General features: G+C 44.2%; 1 protein-coding gene across 1 annotated transcript in view; it reads right to left on the bottom strand.

The window, feature by feature from the left end:
• MYO10 (myosin X) overlaps positions 1–17,414 on the bottom strand; it is a 273,342-nt gene that overhangs the window by 112,952 nt on the left and 142,976 nt on the right. The window contains exon 4 of the mRNA XM_074945009.1: positions 2,545–2,732. Within this exon, the coding sequence (XP_074801110.1) occupies positions 2,545–2,732 (188 nt within the window). The remainder of the gene's footprint in view (positions 1–2,544; positions 2,733–17,414) is intronic.

Raw genomic sequence — 17,414 nt, 5'->3', positions numbered from 1 at the left:
AGATTTGAGACACATTTGTTTAAAAGTCAGATGAACAAGTAAATTAACCAGGTTTGTCACAAACACTGGCTATGCTAGTGGGGATACTACTTTCAAAATGCTAAAACCGTTGACTTACAATGTTTCCACTGTATCTGGCATCAAACCAGTTACTGCCAATATGATGGTCATCCTTCATCGACTCTTTTATAAAGCCAAGTAATTATTGTGACTAATGTAAAAGGATTTCCCACTGTCTCGGTCTGTAAGCCAGACGTGTTTGATGGAATGTAGGATTTTGTCCCACGCCCATGTCTTTCTGGCAAAAGCCCTTCCCTGCCCCTCACTATGCTAATGCTTTTCACCAGTGCTGTGGTTCCTAGTTATGACGAAACCCAGCATTCCTCTCAGGGGCATATGAAGAGCTGGAAGAAAGGTGCCTCTTGTCTCAACACAAAAGAGCATGGAACGGGATTAATAAATAGTGGACGTCATACCAGTAGCCACTAGGCGGGTTCCATAGGTGGCTTCACATCCCAAGTTTCAGAGCAAACAGGCTGTATTCAAGCAGTTTTCTGATAGTATGCCATGAAATCATCTGACTCCTGCCTGGTTTCACAAACAGTGACAGAAAGCTTTTTGTATATTATGGCTTTAAGAGGTGCCATCTGGACCCAACATTACAGAGTCACTACATACAGTCCAAAGGGAAATGGGATTCTCTCTGCCCATGTTTGAAACATGCTGTCAGCCAAACTGGTGCTGTTACTAGCCAGCATTTGTGTGGGAGGGGGGTGCTGGAATTGGTATTTAAGAGTTTTTAGTGACATTTAAGGTGCAACATAATTCCATCTGGAAAACCTCTGCTGATGGGAGGGAAATGATGCCACAGAGTGGCTCTCACTTGGCCATACACCCTCTAAACCCAACGATGCCCCTTACAATAGTAGAGCCCCACACTTGTAGAAGGGCTGTTTATGGAGTCGGAGGAAGGAAAGATGCTGTCTGAGCCTCAAACCTCCTCTCTAACGAAAACTGGAACCTTTTCGTTTCCAGAGACCATGATCAGGCCCTATGGTATCTTACTTGTCTGAACCATCCCCCCAATGTATTGGTCAGGCAGCCTCTCTTTTGGATTAGGAGAGATATGCATCCATTTCCAGGGTCCATCCTGGAAGGGGGATCTGTCTTTTTCAGCTGATTGTTGCTTCAATTCTAGCGATCCCCACAGCTTAGCCGAGAAATCATTTTTGTTTCCAAGGGTTATTTTCCTCTAAGAAAGTGAGCAAGATATGATAGAGAGAGGAAGAAACCCAATGACCTGCGAGCTTTAATACTTCTGCTTCAGAGGGGGTTACATCAGCAGTTTACATTAATCTCAAGGAAAGCTGTGTTTTCTCATGGGTAGAGCAGAGGAAAATCAAAACTCCAGGGTTCTAACCCCACTCTGCTACTGTGTAACTTCAGTGGTCATCCCGAACAAGATTTTTGACTTTACTAGGTCTTCGTTTTTTCCCCTACAAGATGAATAAGCTACTTACTTACATTACAAGGTTGTGAGGCTTAATTAATGAGGGCGTGGTCATGAGCCCAGCTGGGCAGAGGATGTAAGGGGGTGTGAGGAGCCTGTTGCTCCTGCATGCAGGCTATCCACATCACTAAACCCTGCGAGAAGTGGGGAAGCAGCTATCACCAGGCTGCTGCTCCCCATCCTGTATAGGTGTGTAAAGAATAGGCAAGCAGGGGCATGGAGTAGGCGGAGCCTTGGCTTCACCCTAGGGTGACCAGATGTCCTGATTTTATAGGGACAGTCCCGATATTTGAGGCCTATTACCCCCACCCCCGTCCTGATTTTTCACACTTGCTATCTGGTCAACCTACTTCACCCTCCAGCCAGTCAGCAGGGGAAGTAATCTGCCTCACGGAAAGAGCTGGCTCACCGAACTTCTCCCATGCAACAAGGGGGAAGCAGGGGCTGAACTGCGACTGAGCGCTACTGAAGTGCCAGCTGCAGTTCTGAACACCAGCAAACGGCACACCACAAGGGAAGCTATTATATCTCCATCAAACTAAAGCATAATCAGGTTAAACAATAGGAGAAACAAGAACAATTAATTACATTGAATTAAATGGCCAAAGAGTTGGGAGGACTTCATTATTATTATTAATAGGTTCCCTAACATTCTTTTTTTGATGGATGCAATTTTCAAGACTAGTGATGACAAATTATCAGGCTCCACAGTGAGGCAGAAGACAATGGAAAAAGTGAAGCATTTAGAGCGAAATAAGTAAGTGAACAGCCAAAAGTGTGTGGCACTCACACATCTTTTCATTAAATGGCTGCAGGGCATATATAAGCAAAAAATGCCTTGTCTTTCAAGGGCTGATTAGGATCACGTAGTAATTCTACATCTGCACAGACCTAACAATAAATGAGGTTAAGGGGAAAGGGTCAGAGCATGCTCTTCCTCTGTGCCTTTCCCTCGGCATTCCAAGCACTCATTTTCAATTCACCTTTAAAGCTCAGCAGCAGGACTAGGAATAATTAATGCAGTAGCCACTTACCTGATGAGAACACACTGGTTGTCATGACGTTTCCATAGGCAGCGGTAGCACTCGTTAGCAACAGCAAAGATGTGAGGTGGAATTTCCCCCATGTGGTGCTTGCTATATTGCTCTACTGCAGTGCGGTCATAGAGTCCTGGAATGGTCTTGTAGGGGTTCACAGAGGCAACAATGGAGCCGATATATGTCTGTAAAGGCACACAAAACAGGATCCCTGGGTTAACGCCATATGTTAAGGATCTACAGGGAGTTCTTTGGAGACAAAGAGCAACTTACTCTATGTTTACAAATGCCTAGCACATGGCAGGGGCGCTATCTGATACAGGTGTACAGTACGTTGTCTGTGTCTTACTCTGATACTAGCATGTCACGCTTCAGACAAAGGCAGCAGCCTGTTAAATGTTTCCACCTGCCTTGCACATTTGGGCATCATTATAACTGCATGCAAATGTCAACAAAGACTAATAAAAGCTTGTTTCACACACACTTTTGGAGAGCTAAAATTTCATCTGTAAACATTTTATGCTATGCATGGGTCTGTAAAACAGTTGGCGTACTCAACTGAAATGTCCACAGCACCAAAATCCCACAACCATATTGGAAGAGAAGCATCTCTTGCTGTGCCAGTCACCCGTGTGTTAGCACAGGCCCAAAGACAGGCATTTAAGTATTTCTTTTTTTAGGGCTTTGCTACAAGGGAAGGTATTCTGAAACAGCTAGTCCTGATTAACTGATTGTGTGGACACCCTTATTCCAGAATAACCGTGCTTTATGCTGAATACATTTAATCCGTTTTGGATTAAGCTAATTTGGAATGACAGGTTTCAGAGTAGCAGTCGTGTTAGTCTGAATCCGCAAAAAGAAAAGGAGTACTTGTGGCACCTTAGAGACGAACCAATTTATTTGAGCATAAGCTTTCGTGAGCTAAAGCTCACTTCATCGGATGCATTCAGTGGAAAATACAGTGGGGAGATTTATATACATAGAGAACATGAAACAATGGGTGTTACCATACACACTGTAACCACAGTGATCAGGTAAGGTGAGCTATTACCAGCAGGAGAGCGGGGCGGGAGGAGGGACCTTTTGTAGTGATAATCAAGGTGGGCCATTTCTAGCAGTTGACAAGAACGTCTGAGGAACGGTGGGAGGGGGGAAATAGACATGAGGAAATAGTTTTACTTTGTGTAATGACACATCCACTCCCAGTCTCTATTCAAGACTAAGTTAATTGTATCCAGTTTGCAAATTAATTCCAATTCAGCAGTCTCTCCTTGGAGTCTGTTTCTGAAGTTTTTTTGTTGAAGAATTGCAACTTTTAGGTCTGTAATCGAGTGACCAAAGAGACTGAAGTGTTCTCCAACTGGTTTTTGAATGTTATAATTCTTGACATCTGATTTGTGTCCATTTATTCTTTTACGTAGAGACTGTCCAGTTTGACCAATGTACATGGCAGAGGGGCATTGCTGGCACATGACGGCATATATCACATTGGTAGATGTGCAGGTGAACGAGCCTCTGATAGTGTGGCTGATGTGATTAGGCCCTATGATGGTGTCGCCTGAATAGATATGTGGACACAGTTGGCAATGGGCTTTGTTGCAAGGATAGGTTCCTGGGTTAGTGGTTCTGTTGTGTGGTGTGTGGTTGCTGGTGAGTATTTGCTTCAGGTTGGGGGGCTGTCTGTAAGCAAGGACTGGCCTGTCTCCCAAGATCTGTGAGAGTGATGGGTCGTCCTTCAGGATAGGTTGTAGATCCTTGATGATGCGTTGAAGAGGTTTTAGTTGAGGGCTGAAGGTGATGGCTAGAGGCATTCTATTATTTTCTTTGTTGGGCCTGTCCTGTAGTAGGTGACTTCTGGGTACTCTTCTGGCTCTGTCAACCTGTTTCTTCACTTCAGCAGGTGGGTACTGTAGTTGTAAGAATGCTTGATAGAGATCTTGTAGGTGTTTGTCTCTGTCTGAGGGGTTGGAGCAAATGCGGTTGTATTGTAGAACTTGGCTGTAGACAATGGATCGTGTTGTGGGGTGGTCTGGATGAAAGCTGTAGGCATGTAGGTAGGAATAGCTGTCAGTAGGTTTCCGGTATAGGGTGGTGTTTATGTGACCATCGCTTATTAGCACCCTAGTGTTCAGGAAGTGGATCTCTTGTGTGGACTGGTCCAGGCTGAGGTTGATGGTGGGATGGAAATTGTTGAAATCATGGTGGAATTCCTCAAGGGCTTCTTTTCCATGGGTCCAGATGATGAAGATGTCATCAGTGTAGTGCAATTAGAGTAGGGGCATTAGGGGACGAGAGCTGAGGAAGCATTGTTCTACGTCAGCCATAAAAATGTTGGCATACTGTGGGGCCATGCGGGTACCCATAGCAGTGCCGCTACTAAATGCCACAAGGGGCCACAAGAGTGGTTCCCTTAACCCACCCAGCAATATTTTTAATCTATCCAACTATACTCTTAGCCCTGCAGAAGAATCTGTCCTGTCTCGGGGCCTCTCCTTCTGCCCCTCCACCCCCACGAACATGATACAGTCCTGTGGTGACCTAGAATCCTATTTTCGACGTCTCTGACTCAAGGAATATTTCCAACACACCTCTGAACAACACTCTAATCCACAGAGACCTTCCTACTAAGACTACAAAAAGAAGGATTCTGGGTGGACTCCTCCTGAAGGTCAAAACAACAGACTGGACTTCTACATAGAGTACTTCCGCCGACGTGCACGGGCTGACATTGTTGAAAAGCAGCATCACTTGCCCCATAACCTCAGCCGTGCAGAACACAATGCCATCCACAGCCTCAGAAACAACTCTGACATCATAATCAAAAAGGCTGACAAAGGAGGTGCTGTCGTCATCATCAATAGGTCGGAATACGAACAAGAGGCTGCTCGGCAGCTCTCCAACACCACTTTCTACAAGCCATTACCCTCTGATCCCACTGAGGGTTACCAAAAGAAACTACACCGTCTGCTCAAGAAACTCCCTGAAAAAGCACAAGAACAAATCCGCACAGACACACCTCTGGAACACCGACCTGGGGTATTCTATCTGCTACCCAAGATCCATAAACCTGGAGATCCTGGACGCCCCATCATCTCAGGCATTGGCACCCTGACAGCAGGATTGTCTGGCTATGTAGACTCCCTCCTCAGGCCCTACGCTACCAGCACTCCCAGCTATCTTTGAGACACCACTGACTTCCTGAGGAATCCATCGGTGATCTTCCTGAAAACACCATCCTGGCCACTATGGATGTAGAAGCCCTCTACACCAGCATTCCACACAAAGATGGAAGACAAGCCGTCAGGAACAGTATCCCTGATAATGTCACAGCAAACCTTTTGGCTGAACTTTGTGACTTTGTCCTCATCCATAACTATTTCACATTTGGGGACAATGTATACCTTCAAATCAACGGCACTGCTATGGGTACCCGCATGGCCCCACAGTATGCCAACATTTTTATGGCTGACTTAGAACAACGCTTCCTCCGCTCTCGTCCCCTAATGCTCTACTTGCACTACATTGATGACATCTTCATCATCTGGACCCATGGAAAAGAAGCCCTTGAAGAATTCCACCATGATTTCAACAATTACCATCCCACCATCAACCTCAGCCTGGACCAGTCCACACAAGAGATCCACTTCCTGGACACTAGGGTGCTAATAAGCGATGGTCACATAAACACCACCCTATACCAGAAACCTACATGAAGTCAACAGGAGTCTACCTGTGTGGAGCTCATTGCAGAGTCAGGGCCTTATTTCTATTAATTAAGTGCTTGATTTGGGAAAGATTTTAAAAGTGCTGCTCTGTTGCTACCTTCCCCACGAGGCTCACACTAAATGCCCCAGGAGCGTAGCCTCAAGCTCTTTGGTCCCTTCAATTCCCCTTTCTAACAAACTGTGAAAACATGATTCAATTTAATAAAATGTACTAACCAAAGCTTCCCTTTCCCAAGGTCTGCCCTATACATCCTTACGTTTTCTTGTTCTTTCCTTCATTTCCTCCCATCTCACCCTAGTACTCACGTTCCTTACCTCAAGCTCCTCTTAGTATGTGCTCTCCTTCCCCATTGTTCTCTGGCACTCATATTTCCCACTCCCTCAATCCTTTTGTCTTCATTTTTATACAGTGGGCCTAATACAAGCGGATGCTTTGAACTGCTGTTTTCTAATGTCACTAGAATGTCCTTGGTGTTATGACAGCTTTATTATGCATCGTTAGGGGAACAATATTCCGCATTATAACCTGTAGATATTTTACAGATCTGTGTACTTATAATCTGTTGGTTTTACAAAAATTCCCATCCTGTGCAACAGTCATTAGAGCACATGTGACATCTAGAGGAAAGGCACAATCTAAATGTAAGATAATAACGTTAGTCATATTACAGAATTGCATTAACATCACTGTAAATCTACTGGCGGCATCCCCTCTAGGATTTTGGAATAACCAAAGAGGAAACTTCCCCTGGAAAATGCCCCCTAGGTTTTATACAGATTCCAGCAAAGGTTGGGATAGGCAAGATTTTCAGCTGCTAGTCCGCATCGCGTGACTACAGTACAGACAATCAATAAAGCTCACAGCTATGTACGTAGTTCCATACCACATTATTGAGTCTCAGTGTTTGATTTAAGGAGACCCCATGTAACCACATCAATACTAATCTGACATTTATGGAATATAAACATGCACCCTAAACCTCTCCCACGATCAAAAATGTAACAACAAAATACAAGAACATTCCATCCTGGTCTCGTGACAAACCAGAAGCCAAGACCATTTGCTTCACAGGAGCACTGCTAGAATCTCTGCAATGGACAATTCTGCAAGAGTTTGGCCATATGGGAAGTTTCATCCTAACCCCAGTTAGTTAGCAGCTGATTTATGCCCTTAAGCAGGAGAGGTTATATCCCTTATTGTGAGGATTTGAGGTCTGGGTTTGCAGGCTCTGGGGCAGCTGCCATGTCCATGCTGTCACCAGACAGTTCTGGGGAAACAGGGAACTTCAGTCTATGAGTACTATGGGCTCAAGTGGCACTGGATGACCCACCCACGGAGGCCCAGACTGGCCCAGGCATGCTATTTAAGGCCTAGGGAAAGCACCTGCAGTGAAGACTATCTGTGCAACTAGGAGGGCCCCTGGTTTGTTGCTGCAAACAGACCCTACTACACTGCTCTTGATACCTTACCTTGTTCCTGGCCCCAGCCCTGCTCCTGATACCTAGCCTCAAGTCTGGTCCCAGCTCCTGGCCCCTTGGTCCGATCCTGACACCTTGCCCTGCCTCTGTTCCCATAATCCTACTTCGGCTGACTCACTTGGTTCCTATCTACTGCAGCTCATCTCTCAACTCTGACCTGATCCTACGCTGTGACACTAGTACAGACTGCTGCTTCTGGCCTTGACCAGATAGACTGAACAAAGGCCACATTATCAAGCCCCCTCCAACCCAGGCCTTGACCTGCACCCAGTAGCCGAGATCCAGATACTTATAATTTTTATCCCATCTAATATAACCATGGATGTTTTCATTACTCACATAATCAAGTCGTTATGGATCATAACAACTATGAGCTTGTGTCCTAGTTTAGGACTCAAATTTCTGGCCCACATGGAAGCATGGACACTACACTAACTGAATCACAATAAGCAAGATTAGAAATGACTTAACCCTTTCCTTGGTGGCAGGTTTGCTAACGCTGTTTGTGCGTTTGTGAATGTGTTGGTGAATAGGATTGTGGGGGGTGGGGGTGCATGTGCAAAAAAGTAGGAGCAGAATTTTTTATTACATGGGTTTGACATCAATAATGATATGGCTATGCCAACCCTCATTTTATATCGTAAACTGAAGCAGTCAATAGTCAAAAGTACGTATTACCTGCTTCACTGTGCTAATACCATGCAGCAATGGTTCAGACAAAGGCAATTCCAGAAGGAAAGCAGTTCTCACAAAATGCCTGTCATTTCCCCTTTGCTGAAATCAGAATGAGTTCCATTTTCTGCTGATTTCCTGAAACTCCTAATCAGACTTTGAAAATTAAGAGTTAGCTTCCTTTGATGTATACATTCCAAGGGAATAACAAACGGGACAGCTTTTACATTTGCCAGTGGTCTAATGAGCACATAGGATTTCACGTTTCTGAAAAGGTTAAAGGATGTTTCAAACAAACACAGTTAAACGAGCTTCCACCCTCCTAGCCTCCACCATAAGCCCAAGTTTCATAAATCAGTGGAAACATCTTGGATGGGAAAGCTTCTATTCACTTGTCCGTCATTCCCATTACACAACGACCGTCCAAATAAAAGACTTAGGCCAACAGCTTCCATGTAACACCCGACTACAGATCCCCACAGAATTGCTGAGAGTTATTATGGAGATCCTGCAGTGCCACTGAGAGTGAGAAGTAACAAAACCAAGAACAATAATTCATCCTTTTTTAGATGGCTGCTACTAATCTATTTAATAATGTGGTTTACAGTACAAAACAGTCAGAAACTAATACATAGCACAATGCAGCCCAAATCCTAATAGCTGGCTTTGGTACTACTGCACCATAAATGTTAAACAAACAACAATAATAATAATAATAAATAAATCAATAAAGGAGTCTGTCCATTTAAAAGGAGAAGATAATTGGGTTTGCTTCTTTATAACTCAGAAAGAGGGAACGAGTATTTTTTGATATTTGTAAAAAGGGTCTTTTTACATTAGAAATACAGCTCCTTTCTAGCCCAGAAGGCTTTATGAAGACTGATGAACAAGAGTCAAGAAAGTGAAAGTTGAGCACTTGAGAGAAGAAGGGATCTTTAGTTGGTGTTTAAAACACTTTTATTGTTTGTTTCTTTTTGTTTCTGACAGGTTTCAGAGTAGCAGCCGTGTTAGTCTGTATTCGCAAAAAGAAAAGGAGGACTTGTGGCACCTTAGAGACTAACCAATTTATTTGCGCATAAGCTTTCGTGAGCTACAGCTCACTTCATCAGATGCATAATTAAAGTGGAAAATGCAGTGAGGACGTTTTTATACACACAGACCACACAGATTGACAGAGCCAGAAGAGTACCCAGAAGTCACCTACTACAGGACAGGCCCAACAAAGAAAATAACAGAAAGCCACTAGCTGTCACCTTCAGCCCCCAACTAAAACCCCTCCAACACATTATTAAGGATCTACAACCTATCCTGAAGGATGACCCAACACTCTCACAAATCTTGGGAGACAGGCCAGTCCTTGCTTACAGACAGCCCCCCAACCTGAAGCAAATACTCACCAGCAACCACATACCACACAACAGAACCACTAACCCAGGAACCTATCCTTGCAACAAAGCCCGTTGCCAACTGTGCCCACGTATCTATTCAGGGGACACCATCACAGGGCCTAATAACATCAGCCACACTATCAGAGGCTCGTTCACCTGCACATCTACCAATGTGATAAATGCCATCATGTGCAAGCAATGCCCCTCTGCCATGTACATTGGTCAAACTGGACAGTCTCTACGTAAAAGAATAAATGGACACAAATCAGATGTCAAGAATTGTAACATTCATAAACCAGTTGGAGAACACTTCAATCTCTCTGGTCACGCGATTACAGACATGAAAGTTGCGATATTACAACAGAAAAACTTCAAAACCAGAGTCCAGCGAGAGATTGCTGAATTGGAATTCATTTCCAAATTAGATACAATTAACTTAGGCTTGAATAGAGACTGGGAGTGGCTAAGTCATTATGCAAGGTAACCTATTTCCCCTTGTTTTCCCCCCCACCTACCCATTCCTCAGACGTTCTTGTTTAAACCCTGGATTTGTGCTGGAAATGGCCCACCTTGATTATCATACACATTGTAAGGAGAGTGATCACTTTAGATAAGCTATTACCAGCAGGAGAGTGGGGTGGGGGGAGAAAACCTTTTGAAGTGATAAACACCCATTTTTTCATGGTCTGTGTGTATAGAAACATCCTCACTGCATTTTCCACTTTAATTATGCATCCGATGAAATGAGCTGTAGCTCACGAAAGCTCATGCTCAAATAAATTGGTTAGTCTCTAAGGTGCCACAAGTACTCCTTTTCTTTTTGTTTTTGCTAACACTTAATTTCAGTGACCAATTAACGCCTTGGAAAAAAGAAACCTTTGTTAAAGACTCAACACCCAAGTCCTTCAGCTAATGAGCTAGAGTTCACAGTAAGATCAGAGTGGACATGCCTGATATGTCTAAGGACTTGCCTACCCAAAAAAATTTTTAACTCACGGTGTGATTTTCAACATTAGTCAAAATGGTGCAAAAAGCTGGGTGGACACTTTGTTTTGTTTAAGTTTAAGACTGATTAGAAATCGGTTTGCAACAGTTTAACTCAGTTTAAGAATCTATTTAAGTTTTTAAAAGGGCAAATTTCTCATGCAGAAGAAATCTTTGGTTAGAGAAGCAGACAAAAAATTAAACACTTCAGAAAACCTTTCAAGCCTTTCTATACACATAAAGCCACATAGAAGGGTAAAAAGAAAAGGAGTACTAGTAGCACCTTAGAGACTAACCAATTTATTTGAGCATGAGCTTTCGTGAGCTACAGCTCACTTCATCGGATGCATACTGTGGAAAATACAGTGAGGAGAAGGGTAAGTCCAACTTTTAAACTGTGTCTGTAGCCTGAACTACTTGCACACCTGCATTGCCCCCCCTCCCAAACTCCCAGTGTACCACCCTTCCAGCCCCACATCTATTTCTGGGACTCCCGTTCCCACCTCCTCATGACAGTGGCTCCTGCGTGCCCCTCATTCCCCTTCTGTTCCCCCCCGAGTGTGCTGAAACAATTTGTATTGCGGTGGTGCTGAGAGCCACTGAACCAAACTGTAAACCCTGTATATGATGGAAAGCATTTCAAGCCAGGGGTGTGGCAGCACCCATGGTTCCCCCATTCTTACCCCAGGCTGGGAGTCCATGTGTACCCATTACTCCCCATTTTCCCCCACCATACTGCTGTAGCTACACTGGCAAAGCCTCCTAGTGTAGACACAACTTATACTGGCAAATGATGCTTTTGCCAGGAGGTCATCCTTTGCCAGTGTAACCGTGTCTACACTAGGGCTTTTGCCAGCATATCTGTGCTAATCAAGGCAGTGATTTTTTTTCAACACTCCTAACTGACACAGCACTGCCGGCAAAACTTTTAAGCATAGAGCAGGCCTTAGACCAGTGGTTTTCAAACTTTTTTTCTGGTGATCCAGTTGAAGAAAATTGTTGATGTCCGCGACCCAAAAGGAGCTGGGGATCAGGGCTCTGGGCTGGGGCCAGGAGTTTGGGGTGCAGGAAGGGGCTCCGGGTTTGTGGGGGGCTCAGGGTTGGGGTGCAGGCTTACCTAGGGTGGCTCCTGGTCAGCGGCGCAGCGGTGGGGCTAAGGCAGGCTTCCTGCCTGTCCTGGCACCACGGACCACACTGAGCCCTGGAAGCATCCAGCAGCAGGTGCAGCTCTCGCCAGCAGGCACCTCCCCACCCAGCTCCCATTGGCCAGGAACTGGCCAATGGGAGAGCGGAGCTGGTGCTCAGGGCGGGGGCAGCACGCAGAGCCCAGTGCACCCCCCCCCCCACCGCCTAGGAGCTGGACCTGCTGCTGGACGCTTCTGGGTTGCAGGAGGAGTGTCAGAACAGGTAGGGACGAGCCTGCCTTAGCTAGGCAGCACCGCTAACAACAGCCCGGTCAGCGGTGCTGACCAGAGCCACCGCGACCCAGTGCCTTACATTCCGTGACCCAGTACTGGGTCGCGACCCGCAGTTTGAAAACCACTGCCTTAGACCTTGCTTTTCTTGGCCAAATACCCGTCTTCGGGTCACGATATGCAGATCATACATATGAACATATTCATCCTCACTGTGAAACACAGAGCATCTTACATACGTTTCTAAAGACATTTTTCCAAACTATTTCTTAAGTAACTCCACTGACCTCATTGGGATGAATTTGGCTCTCTGTGTCCTAAAGAATGTACAGAAAGTGCTGTAAGCTATTTTTTTTTTTTAAAGGCATTTGCAAGATGTCTTGTTAAGTCTTTAAACAATGTTATCTGCTGGATTCCCCTGCATAGCTGGGGCACTCAGTACCTAACCATGTACTGCCCTCACCATTTATACAGCTTTTACACATCACCTTTAAACTAACGTATACATTAAAAGATTGGCATCAGTCATGTTTAGTGATAGCACTAAAGGACTTACAGTCTGAAATACCACAAATAGCTGCCAGGCTTCTTTGTGTCCATTTTCAATCTGAAACTTCAGGGATTCAAAAAACAAATCCAGCAAACAGAAGAGCTTGCTGAATGCCGTGATGTCTCCTCAACTGTTTCCTAGGGTATGTCTTCACTACCAACGTTGAAGTGATGCCACAGCAGTGCTTTAACCAGCTGTGTAGTTGGTGCACCAGCACTGGGAGAGAGCTTTCCCAGCGCTGTAAAAATACCACCCTCAAGAGGGGAATAGCTCCCAGCGCTGGTGCACTGTCTACACTGGCACTTTACAGCGCTGAAACTCGCAGCGCTCGGGGTGGGGTGGGGGGTTCACACCCCTGAGCGAGAAATTCGCAGCGCTGTAAAGTCGCAGTGTAGACAAGACCTTAGTTTTTCCCAGGTAAAAAGGGTTACCATTGTTTTTCTTGCTTTCTTTTCTAAGCAAAGCCAAGAAGGTCAACAATGAAACACGTTAGCACAAAAGGCAAAACAAGATGGGACTTCAATTTGGCATATTCTTTCTTCTTTTTTTTTTTTGGCCCATCACAAACAGAACAATATTTAATGCTCTTGCGCATGCTACTGGCTTGATTTACAGATGCTGTGGTAAGTATGTCCTGTATTTCAGCTTGTCTCATGCTAATTTGGACAGGACTGAATCCAGTTTGCTGCCTAAATTATAAGTTTAAATGTCTGAGGCCAAGCTTCTTTCTTAGAAGCCCTAGTTTAGCACATCAATTTGATTATAAGTTAAGAAGTTTTCAACCAGCTGAGCCATTTTTGTTATGGAAATGTCATACCCAGTAATCATGCTTATGCATGGGCTTTTGTAGGCTTCACCATGTGCATTCAGCTCAACGTGTTTCAAACGATCCATACAAACACAAATCTGGGTTGCTTCACGGTATCGGAGTGTTTATTGTTAAATACAGCAAAAAATATTTTTCTGTTTTTCTTTTCATTGGGCCAATGTCAGCAATGGTTGCAAAACACATGTGTGCGTGTGTGCACGCATGCACGCACACACACACACACACACACACACACACACACACACACACACAGAGTAATACTACAACTAGGGGAAAGCTAATATCCACTGGAGTCCACACTTTTTTAGGAGCCAGAACAAGATTAAAGAATTCACCACTAGATGAAATAAGATTGATCAGCTCTCCCCATTTAGAACTAAATGCAAAATACCCTCCTCCTTAACTTAGCTTTCCCATAATCCTCCTCTCAAATTAATCAGCATTCTTGCATATTACAGGCTGTACTCTGCTCAGTTCTGGCCACTCAGTGGCATAAACTGGAGCAGCCTCTTGGCTGCTCTAGCTACCAATCATCTCCCTGCTGGCCCTCCTGCTCCCTGTGCCAAGCAGAGCTCAGATGTGGGGAAGAACTGAGCTCTGCATATTTATTTTAAAGAGCCCCAAAACATCCCAAAGATAACTTTAGGCTTGTTCCCACTGGCAGGGCTGGAAGAAGAGAGATTTTATCATATCAGATTTCACAGTGATGGGTGACTATAAAGAAATTCAGATTATTGCAAGCCCAGAGTCTGAGCAGCAGCACACCCAGGTGATTTCTGCTCGGCAGAAGAGTCCAAAAATCCCAAAGAATGAGGCACTCACAGGTGAGAGAGAACAAAGAAGAGGAGGAAGCAGCAATCAAGTCATGCTAATTCAAAAGAAAAACAGTTAAAGCACTGAAATGTCGGGGTGAATGTTTTGCTACCGCCCCGGCAAAGAACTCAAATTCCGAGACCTTGCAGAGAATCATAGTGGTATTATTTACAGATAATAATAAATACCATATATTTATTTATATACAATATTTACATAGGGACTTTTTCTCCTGCTTGAAAAAGTCGACTGCATTAGGCTCAAGTGAGATTACCTTCAGTACACGGATAGCATGTCTTACTGTTCCCACCATATATTTTTCCTCAGTCATATATATGTTCATGACCAAAGCAAGAAAATCCTCATCTTCCATTAGTCCCTTGTACTGCTTATCAGTACAAGGACCTGCTCTGTCTGGAGTGGTAGATAATACTGTGATAGAGAAAATATATTGTTTAGTGACCTTCTGAAACGAAGGTTCGATCATTCAGGAAGAGCGACTGATTTTGCTCATTTTTATATGCGGTAATCCAGACCATAACTCCTCATCCATCTTGTGACAGTCTGTAACAGCCCAATAGCAGAGGGTGTGGAGGTGGTATTATTTTCAGGCTTGAAAACAAGGAAGATCAAGAGCAAACACACACGCACACACACAACATATACTTTAGCATATACACAAGCAACATGTACCTTTTCCTCTTTCTTCTTCTTCCACTCCTAAATGATACATTTATTGTTCGACACTGTGCTAAGTGCTTAGTCCTATGCAATTTTCTAACAAGGTCAAAAGCAAGCCCATCATGGCATCAAATCTCTGCTCAAGCACACCGCCTAACCTGCCCCAGTGCAGAGATACAGCTACATTCAGAAAAAGTAACCCGGTAGCCAAATCTTGTGTAGACTAAAGAGGCTTCTTGGCCTCCTAGAAAAGTCCCATGCAAATAAAAAACATTCTTCTGCATGAAATGTAGATGAGCAGAGCTCTAGAACTGGAGAACACCACAGGCACCATAAAGTTTGAAGTTCCATGCTCTCATTTTGTCTAAGGTTTTCTAGGCCACCACATAGATTTTCATATTCTGCATGTTTCTTCAAACTTTTAAAACTTTCTCTGCAAAAAAGGATTTTTTTTGTTTTTACTATGCAATTAGTAGATAGACCGTGAAAAGGAAAGAAACGAAAAATCCCAAACCAGAATAAGTATACTCCAAATCACTTCCATCACGGGAAAAAACCTGCCATGTAAAAAGGCAATCAGTTGACTAAACTAAAGCAGCTCCAAGAATAATGTGGGGGCACTGAACTGTCTTATCCGTCAAATGGCTGCATATCTTAAGTCTGCACAAACATACAAACAACATTAATAGTCAAATTCTGCTCTTAGATGGAAATGTTGGGCTCCCAAGGACTTCAAAAGAAACACGAACGAGCAACAGAGGGAAAAGTTACACACTAACTGAGGGATAACACACACACAAAGATATATCCTTCCACAAGGCAGACCATGGACCCTCACAAAAGATTCAGAGTCTCAGCTAGATTCACTTAAGTTGAAAGTTTGGATGCTTATGTGAAAGCTGCTTGAGACTCCTCTGTTCTCCTGAGCTATTACTACAACAAACTTGCCTATAGAACAACTAATTCATTCTGGACAATGGCATAGCTGAACTGGACCCGAACACTGCTTAGCTGCAATTGGAGAAAAGGACAAACCACGTTCAGTATCATTTCAGGAACCTACAGCACCCAATGAGAATTTTTGGAGTGTAGCTAAACAAGTGAGGGAAAAAATCTTTTATCATATCTGAATGGTAGCTCTCCATTCTTCTATTCTGCTTTTGGGGGGCACATGTATAGAGTTGCCACTGATGTCAAATGAAGATGTCAAGAAAGCAGAATATTGGAATGAAAATCTTACTCCCAGGGGAATTCTGCACATCTGCAGATACACAGAGTTCATCTGTCTCGCATAATTTTGTATTTTTCCGCATAAAACACATTTTGCCTAATAAGTGCTGCAGTTCTGCCTTTTGCCCACCAGAAGCCGCTGGGGTGCCAAAACAGCCAGCAGCACCCATGCCAGCTGTTCTAGCGCCACAGCCTACTCTGGTGGGCCAAACACGGAACTGCAACGCTTCTTAGACAAAGTGTTTTTTATGCGGGAAAATACAAAATTCTGTGCCCAGTGCTGCAAAATTCCCCCAGGAGTAGAGTTCATCACAGCACACTGTCCGCGGAGCCAGGTTAGGAGAGAGTCGGGCACACAGGGCTGCTGGGGGGTGAGCTTCAGAATGGCTAGTGGTGGGGGGAGGATGGAGCCCTCCAGACTGGACTGGAGCACGGGCTCAGGAGCTAGTGGGGTGACTGCACTGAGACTGGGGACAGGGGAGGGGGGCTGCAGAGACCCTTGAGGAGGAGGGGTGTGGGGACAGGAACAGACATGCCTGACTGAATGGGAGAGGCTTGCGGTCAGCCAGGGTCTGCCTGGGGGAGGCTTCCCAACACTGAACAATCCCCCCCACAAAGAAAAACCTCCCACCCAAACCCAACCCCCTCCAGATTCACTCCTAGACTCCTTCCCTCTCCCTCAGCTCTTCCATTACTCGACTCCCCAAAGCCTTTGCACTACTTCTGACAAGTGCAGGACATACAGCTCTGTACTGTAATTTAAATAAATGACACAACATTCTATATTAATACGCCTAGTAAGGAATCTATTTGTCAAAAAAAAAAAAAATCCAGAATCTTTTTTCTTTTTTTGGTCTGTATTGCTACAGACATACTTGCTAACAGATATTTTGAAATAAGTTACCAAAATAATTGTTACTGGCATGATTATAATGTGTTAATTTGACAAATACAATATGCAGAATTTTGCAGAATTTTTCCAATATTGTGTGCAGAATTTTTAATTTTTTTGCACAGAATTCCCCAGGAGTAAAATCTGCCATGAGAAATTGAGAAGAAAAAATGATTTACAATACAGGTAATCAGGGTTATCGTTGATGA

Source organism: Natator depressus, chromosome 2 (assembly GCF_965152275.1).
Source record: "Natator depressus isolate rNatDep1 chromosome 2, rNatDep2.hap1, whole genome shotgun sequence".
Taxonomy (NCBI): domain Eukaryota; kingdom Metazoa; phylum Chordata; order Testudines; family Cheloniidae; genus Natator; species Natator depressus.
This window is presented reverse-complemented; position numbering and strand designations above follow the sequence as displayed.